Below are 9,591 nucleotides of genomic sequence, written 5' to 3'. Positions count from 1 at the left end.
TTCCTACAAGTGTTTATAATACATGTCTAATTCATATGTATTATAAACACTTGCACTAATTCACATGTATTATAAACACTTCTACTAATTCACATGTATTATAAACACTTCTACTAATTCATATGTATTATAAACACTTCTACTAATTCATATGTATTATAAACATTTGTACTAATTTATGTATATTTGACAAGTGATGAACAACTGACAATAAGGTTGTTATTTCCATCTGTTCCTCTTAATTCAGGTAGCTATAATAATAAACAAGTCAGCTGCTTTCCTTTGGAAGTAATTTTTTGTGCCCTTCTAGAAATATAATCAAACTACAATGACCTGCCAATTTTTAGAACCCTTCTCACACACAAATCTGTAGAACACTCATACTTATTTGCTTATGTAAAATACACTGATCATGTTGTTGATTATCTATGGTTAGTCTGCAGTGTAGGTGGAATGATTGTGGGGGCCCACCTAGCAACAGTCAGTATCAGTACCATTTCTTTGACACATGCTATCAGTCTAACAACTGTAACTAATAGCTGCCAACTGATTGAGGGAAAAGACAGTCATACAGACTTGTAAAAGATAAAGAGCATTGATATCTTCAACACTAGCAAGGATTTGACCATCTTCTGTATATAATATGAAATACATAAACAAGTTGACACGTGGCAGCTAGAAACCAGTTTGAAAATGGCTTATGCCAGATGTAAATGGGAAAATACAGTTCAGTGGTGCTTAGAAGGAAAGCTATGGATAATGAATGACTCAACATATATGATGTGGTCTGAAGGGTCACCTTTCACCCTTTCCTATATTGACAATATAAATAGGGAGAAAAAAACCTATGAGGCACTGGACCATGTTTATGGTGTTCTACTATGTGGAGAACATTGTCATGATAAGGGTTAGATTCTTATTCCTTTAGTAGGGTGAGTAATACCACAGGCTTGCGATGATTTTATTATTCTACATGTTTTACATGTTCTACCATAATTCCTGTATGTTGAATCCAAAAATGATATCCATTTTTCTTCATCATGTACAGATTTTTTACAAAATGTCATAATGCAATACATAAAAGAAAGACCAGAACACGTAGTTCTGAGACTAAAAGATTTAGATTTCACACAAAAAAATCAGGATGAATAAGGATGCATATTCATTTGACATCAATGTTCTTCCCTTTTCTTCAGTTTGTTTATATTTTTGTTAACAAACATAGTAATAAAAAAAAATGTTAATTATGGTAATGGATATAATAATTTCATCTAAGTGAGGTGTTTTTTCTTCCCGATTTGTAAAACATTCTTACGCGAGAAAAAAAATGAATATTATTTTCTAAATCTGCGTAGCTGAGTTATGAAAAATCCATTATTAAAACCAAAACAACTTTTATGAAGTTTAAATTTGCAGGCCTGTGTAATCAGAGCATATCTGAACATTGTAAACAAACATTTCCATCACAGAGTACTGCATAACCAACATTTCACCCGGATCAATAAGGATGCTTCCTATGCAACCTGACTGATTGATATTAATTTAAAGAACAAGATAATGACTTTAGCCATCATCCTTGGCCTGCACATTTATCATATCTAAAGCCGACTGATCTTCCTTTAAATAACCTTAAATCTGAATTCACCACCACAATTTCTTGCCAAGATCTTTGAATAAACAGTCCTAATAAATGAACTACAATGAAATCTTTATGAGATTGTATAATATAATTTAATACCATTATTTTCTATTTCATATTGAGTGCACTGTAGTTATTTTTTGAGCTTGAATAAATTTTTATGAAGAAACAAAATTTTCTTTAAATGAACAACTTGTATAGTTTGTGCTGATGCTGGTTAAAAATGACACAATCAGATACTGTACTGAAATGTAGCCAGTCACGTAGAACGTTCAACTGAGCAAAGGTATACATACTAAAAGGAATTTTATCAAGTTGTTTCAATGATTAAAATGTTCTACACAGCCCAAAATTTTAAGGTTGAAGAAAATGAGTTATCAAAAAAAAAAATGCTGGAGCAAAACCTGTTCATTAAAAAAGATTAAGAATACAATTAAATAATGAAGAATTGAAGAGAGAGATAATCCCTTCTAAAGCAGATTTTATGAAATACCTGCTAGTAGTTCATTGTGAATAAGATGAAATACAAAAGAACATCTTACCAGCTAAGGTTCGACATCCAATCCACCAAGTCATATACCACAGGTAAGGCATCCAAGCCATCTGCTTCTAGATTTAAAAATAAACAATTTAAGATGATCCTGTATCACACAATATAAACTGTCATATGCAGCAAGCATGGTTAAGCCATCTGCATCTACATTTAAAAATAAACAATTTAAGATGATCTTGGATTACACAATATAAGCTGTCATATGCAGCAAGCATGGTTAAGCCATCTGCTTCTAGATTTAAAAATAAACAATTTAAGATGATCCTGGATTACACAATATAAACTGTCATATGCAGCAAGCATGGTTAAGTCATCTGCTTCTAGATTTAAAAATAAACAATTTAAGACGATCTTGGATTATACAATATAAACTGTCATATGCAGCAAACATGGTTAAGCCATCTGCTTCTAGATTTAAAAATAAACAATTTAAGATGATCCTCGATTACACAATATAAACTGTCATATGCAGCAAGCATGGTTACAGATGTGATTTAAACTGCAGTGATAAACAGAAAGCCATACACTGAATAATTACACTCTCCTTAATTAATAAAGTTATATCACTCTAAAGAATAGGTCAGCGTGGCAGGTGTTGGGACATTTCTGTCTGTGATAAGAGGAACTCATTAGCTATTGGTGGACCCGGCTGGAAACCTATCACAATAACATCTATTAATCCATGGCAGGGGTCGAGACATTTCTGTTTGTGATAAGTGGAACTTATTAGCTACTGGTGGACCCGGCAGGAAACCAGTCACAATAACATCTATTAATCCATGGCAGGTGTCGAGACATTTCTGTCTGTGATAAGAGGAACTCATTAGCTATTGGTGGACCCGGTTGGAAACCTATCACAATAACATCTATTAATCCATGGCAGGTGTCAAGACATTTCTATTTGTGGTAAGAAGAACTCATTAGCTACTGGTGGACCCGGCTGGAAACCTATCACAATAACATCTATTAATCCATGGCAGGTGTCGAGACATTTCTATTTGTGGTAAAAAGAATTCATAAGCTACTGGTGGACCCGGCTGGAAACCCATCATAATGTCATCTATTAATCCATGGCAGGTGTTGAGACATTTCTATTTGTGGTAAGAGGAACTCATTAGCTATTGGTGGACCCGGCAGGAAACCTATCACAATGTCATCTATTAAGTCATGGCAGGTGTCAAGACATTTTTGTTTGTGATAAGAGGAACTCATTAGCTATTGGTGGACCCGGCAGGAAACCTATCACAATGTCATCTATTAAGTCATGGCAGGTGTCAAGACATTTCTGTTTGTGATAAGAGGAACTCATTAGCTATTGGTGGACCCGGCTGGAAACCCATATTAATGTCATCTATTAATTCAAAGAGAATGTTGTTAACTATCAATTCTTCATTGTACGATTCAACATGGTCTTCATCTGGAGTTCAGAAAAGCCATTTAGAGAAATGTTATTACATGAGATATACAAATATCAATGGTTTCATTTAGAAGTATATCTATAAAAAACTAACCATGAAGTGATTTTGGGATGGGAGTAATTGACTTTGTTCATGTGCAAGGTGAAAGAATCAGGGATAGTATATTCATTCGTGGTGAGTGGCTGTGATACAGATACAAGGAATCACTTTGAACATTTGTAAATATGCATGACTAAGACAGAAAGAACTGGTCAGAAGCGAGTACCTGCTTTGCAAATTTTAAGCAGACCATATACAATACCAAGGCGAGATCCTGTTGGATACAATGAAACAGCAACATTTTTAGATATAATATTTTTGTTTTTAGGTTCTCTCAGATACCTTTGGATTTTTTTCTTCACGTTGGATGGTAAGAGATATAAAGGGTCATTGTTTAAGATTCTAAGTTTAGTAGAGTCCTAAGAATAGCCTGCATTTTACTTTTTTTATTAAGGATAACAGCAACAGTGCCTTTGTTAGGGTGTGTAACATGGATATTTGTATTTAGTGAAAGTCCTATAAAGGCATATTGAACCTTTTAACCATTTCATATTTAAAAACACCCTCTTTGAACAAATTGATGGCATTGTGATGGGTTCCCTGCTGGGTCAATTGTTAGTTAATGTGCTCCTCTGTTACCATGAACAGAAATGGCCCGATAACTGCCGTGCTGACCTTTACAGAAAGTCATGGATGACACTTCTATTCTTAAAATCACCGTTCAAAATTTTTATTAATATCACTGTAGTTGACAGTTTTTTGTAGATTTACTGATTATGAAAAAAAAAAAGAAACCAACAGGCAGAAAATACATATGAATCCTCAAACAAATATATTAGCTGTCTTGAAATCATGGGAAATACACAGTTCTCATTTATTCACACAATAATTGTTTAAAGATTTTTACTGTTGTGTAAGTTATAGATTGATTAAAATAAATTTCTGCTTTCAATACAACAAAAACTGTACAAATTAACTGGGCACACCTTTACTGAATCTGTCAAGGCTCTCAAAGAACAATTACAGAAGAAAATTATATCTAATATTATGCTAGTAATGTTCACCCAAGTAACAAATGTAGATAATGTTGTTTTTAAAGCAAATAAAAACAATTTTAAAAAGAAAATAACAGTACTTTAATACTGAGATATTCAGGATTAACCAGATATACATTTTGTACACAGTAGTTACTCTGGTTAAAATTACTGCAAGCTTAATAAAGTACAGTGTTCTACTTTAAAATATTTAGTATTTATAATAGCTATGAATTATAAAATAGTCTAACTGTTTACTAAATAAACATGAAATAGTATAATGAATGCCACAACTATTTAATTATTAACTGCATTAATGAACATAAAGCAGCATACAAAATGACTAGAAATAATATTATAAATCAATACACTATAAAAATTAAACTAATAACAATTAAGTTACATTAATCACCATAATCCCAATAAAGCTTAAATTTTTTTAATTTTTAAATAACTCAGTTTTGTAGTTTTGATTTTCTTGTTTCAATAGTTTTTGCATCATTAAAATCTTCTATATTACCATATCTAGCTAGGTCACATATATATCGATCCCTACTTGTCTTTATAAAACTAAGTAATTTTTTAGAATACAAATCTGCTATTGAAGGAAAAAACTAGCAATCATTTGTTAGTGTCTTCAAAAATTAACATCGAGGCCTGATGCAATTGGTCTCTAAAGCAGTTAATAGAACTTAGTTTCCTGTTTTTCAAAAATAGTCTTTGAACTGCTCCAGAAAATGCTGGAGTAAAACTGACAGAAGAAATATGTATGTGATACAAGTATTCAACAACATAAGACTTACAGTGTCTAGTAAAGCTGTGGAATCTGTTTCATCCTGAGCTTCTTCTTCATCTGTGCTATACTCTTCCAGAATACCATCACTGAAATGAAGAATCCTTTTGGGCAACTTTTTCTCTCTCTCTTCCTTCTGAGTTGTGTTTAAAGGAACTTCCATAAAGCCAGGGTCTTTTGTTTTTTGCTCTTCATCTGTGGTCTGTTAGTTTCATTATGGCTCCATTAGTGATGCATGTGTGTGTGTGTACAGATAAATGCATATATCACTCAGTAAACAAAATGTACATGCTATGTAAGTCTATCATTATTGTTAAAATGTTTGAACAAAGATCATGAACTGAAAAGTCTTAGTTACTATCATCCCATAATACTCGTATAATCTTGTTTAAAACTTAAAACTTTACATTTGTAAAATACAAGTTCACAGCTTAGCACAAACAAGTCTTCAAACACAGAGGTCCTCTCAAGAATTTGCTGTTTTTTACTTTTACAAAATAATTCTAAAATGCTTCATATATATATATAATTTTTCCTTTAACAGTAGTCATTACACAATAAAGTTAAATATAATCTGATCATCAGTACATTATTAGATTTTACAAAATTTACAAGAAATTAGATATTAAAGGCTGTTCAATCTGCTAAAATGGTTAGAGGACACTTGACCAGACAGATAAGGTCAGAGATCAGGGATGTTACTAATAAGAATACTGATGTAATAAGTATGGAAGATTAACTTCAGATACACTGATTGGGATTCTATAGAGTCAAGTAGTAATTTAACTGATTAATAATTACAATCAATTACCTACGAGGAGTGATTATATCAATTAGTGTCACATTAGGATGGTTTGATGTGAGAAAGCAAAAGGTTATTATTATTGGAGTCCAGACAAACTTGACTCTTGTTGCTATTGAACTTTTTTGTTTTGGGCCATTGCTTTTTATTTACATTTACAAGAAATGTTTTGTGAAACTTTTGAAGCTGAGTACTGTATTTTCTTTTTAATATGTATTTTTATAAAAGTAACTAAAATATAAAAATTAGAAATTTATTAGCTTAATTAGACAAGACTTGACAAATCCTGGGCATCAGGTCGCCAAGGTGACTAAAAATTTCATCATGACAAATAGTATTTTCTCCCATTTTATTTGTGCATAGTGCTGTGCTAAATAGAACTCAAATATAGAACAGTTCTGGACTCTTGGAAGTCTGAAACTATTTTGGCATTCTTTAAGTCCTAAATCAAACTTTGTTTCTAGGATTTTAATGGCAGATTCAACACTTCATGTTTTTTCAGGAAGGAAGCACCATGGTTGCATAACATGTTACTAATTTTGTGTCATTTTGTTTTCCTTCTTTCTCTCAATTCAACCAATCAGTGGGCATGTTTAGACACAGGACCAAAGGCAGTTGGTTCATGCACCTTCTGTGATTGTTTATATCGTGTGATCCTTAGCATGCACTCATTGCAGTGAAAGTAAATAAATACACACTGGTGCCTCGAATATCCAAGCTGGTCCAGGGAAAGCAAAAAATCGTGGAAAACAGAAACAGTGGATAATTGAGGCAATAGCGTATCTCACTAGTTAGCCCATTGGTTAATCTAAATAAACTTTTTCAATAGATTTAAGTTCCTTATATTAAATTATAATCTTTTTACTGTCGTTTTAATCACATTATCATGAAAAATTATAAAAGTCGTCACAATCATGATCATAAAAGCCGAGTGTTGGTCTGTCATGCTCGATTTCTCGACATTTTATCAGTTACACGAGTCCAGTTCCACTTTTCCTCCTATAATACTTCCTCTTTTGATTGCCCATTCCCATTTTAGTTGCACTTAATTACTAACATAAGTGTGAATGGCTCCCAAATTTAGGCAATTTTTCAGCTATAGACAGAATTGCATTCACACCCTATCCACACCTGTGAAAAAGAAGTCAATAATTAGCACAAATACATTTTTGGGAATTATAATAATAAAGCCTTTGTTAAGACAAACTGAAGATACCAATTATCTGTAGGAAAAAGAACAATGCATAACTGGGTTACACCCCAACACAACCTGAATACATATCTGTGGTCAAAGGATGCCCACCATTCAGCAATAAACAGCGGACAAAAAGTGAAGTTGAGTGAAATCTTTAAGGAATCTTAATGTGAATTTTTTTATGTTTTTCTATACAATATTTTTAATCACTAACAAAATAAAGTTAACCAAGCTAGAAAAATTTTGTATTCCTGTCTTAACAGCTAAAAATAAAAGGCTAGGCTTGAACTTGAACCAGCTGAGTTATGATTTGAACTCATGCCAAATCTTGCATGCAAAAACCCCAGATATTATGCAACACCTGAACTTTTGCAACCAAAATTAATTTTTGGGTGACAATTTCTCCAAAACATGTAAATTATTGTCTAGAATTTTAATGGTACAATTATTTTGAGAAAATCTGGGGAAAAAAAAACGGCAGATAATTGAGGATCATGGACAATGGAGGTGCGGAAAATTGAGGCACTAGTGTAGACCCCATTTCTTGGTACAAACAGTAGTGAAGTTAGGTTAGACACACACATAATTCAATATGGTAACATAAGTAGCACATTCACCAAGTGATTTGCAACTTGTGAGGTGGGATTATTAGTTAGACACAGTTCAAAGAGCAATAAAAAATAAAATTAGATATAAACAGATGTTAGCCCTCACTTAGAATATTGTTTTATAAGAAAGGATATTGACTTAGAGATCTTCTATGATAATATTATTGGGATGGATTATGGCCTCTTCATGTTGTAACCTGAAAATAATAAGGCCAGAGAACACAATTTAATATTTGGGAACAAGATAAATTCCAGTTTAGCCAATTTTACTTTTCTAAGTCAAGCAAAATGGTGATTGGCTCATGGAACAAGTCGCTGTCAGTAGTTGTGGAGAACATCACTTTTAAATTTGATGATGGCTTGAATGGGTAATGAAGAAAACTTTATTATAAATGTTAAAACGTTTAGACAAGAATATGTCATTATCAGGTACAAGTAGCTTACATAAACACAGGAATATATCTACAGTATGACCAGAGATTGCTTGACATCTTAGTAAAGGTATCTTGGTACCCCAAGGTGTTGGATTAGGGTAGGGCTGTTTTGTTCAATTAACTTATTAAGATAGCTTCCTATATTTTGTGTTTGTTGCTGTCTGATTCTTTGTTTAAAATTAGTGTTTCATATAGATATATGTTGTTTTTTTTTAGTTGGGAACCATGGGAGGTTTCTTTTATTATGTTCAGTAAATCTGGTTTCCAATTTTCTACCAGTTTCTCTGATGTAGAATTATGGACAGTTATTACACATTATTTTATAAACAATGTTGGTATTGTGAAATTCTATATAATTTTTATTTATTAATAATTTTAGTTTAGGGCCATGTTTTTGAGTGAATCTGAAGTCAACAGGAATTTTATGTTATTAAGCAATCTCCGGTTATGTGATCTCTTTGTACCATACTGTATACATATATATCCCAGTGTCTATGTAAACTACTTGTACCCGATGATAACAATCTTGTCAAAACAATGTACGTTTATAATTGTTTTATTGATTACCCACTCAAGCCGTCTCCAAACTTTTACCACTTTTAAGTTATATTTTTAACTTTTAATGAGTTTATGAACGGAATCGATGTTTTCTTGAATAACTAAAGACAGGGATATATGTGTAAATTTCTGAAGAGTGGGTGTGAAAAGACAAGTTGGAAGGGCAAAATGGTCCCACATTGTTTGTGTGTTAAGTTCTAAAACTTAACTAGCGTTAGTCTTTAATGCTACTATGTTAAGCCTATGTTTTTAGTTTAATTTTTAACAAACCTTACACCTGTTTTTAGTTTTTCACTTTGTCAAACTCAAACTTTTCAAAGAGTAGTTGGGTGAAATTTTCATATTTATGTATTACAAGTTTTTATATATACATAAATACACTGAACCTACCTGATCATTACTTATCTGCAATAATGTTTCATTAGTTTTTTGTTTAAACTGAATATCATTTACAGATAACGTTATATCTGTTTTGTTCTGAACACTTTCCATCGCAGTCGCCATGTTTTCTTTTCACA

At 32.2% G+C, this 9,591-nt stretch overlaps 1 protein-coding gene across 1 annotated transcript in view; it reads right to left on the bottom strand.

The window, feature by feature from the left end:
- LOC106471239 (protein FAM177A1-like) overlaps positions 1-9,591 on the bottom strand; it is a 13,338-nt gene extending 3,747 nt beyond the window's left edge. Inside the window, exons 1-3 of the mRNA XM_013931830.2 lie at positions 9,464-9,591; positions 5,487-5,678; positions 2,182-2,248 (exon numbers count right to left, since the gene is read on the bottom strand). Coding sequence (XP_013787284.1) covers positions 2,182-2,248; positions 5,487-5,678; positions 9,464-9,577 — 373 coding nt within the window. The 5' untranslated portion in view covers positions 9,578-9,591. The remainder of the gene's footprint in view (positions 1-2,181; positions 2,249-5,486; positions 5,679-9,463) is intronic.

This window comes from Limulus polyphemus, unplaced genomic scaffold (assembly GCF_000517525.1).
Source record: "Limulus polyphemus unplaced genomic scaffold, Limulus_polyphemus-2.1.2 Scaffold4489, whole genome shotgun sequence".
NCBI classification, from domain to species: Eukaryota; Metazoa; Arthropoda; class Merostomata; order Xiphosura; family Limulidae; genus Limulus; species Limulus polyphemus.
This window is presented reverse-complemented; position numbering and strand designations above follow the sequence as displayed.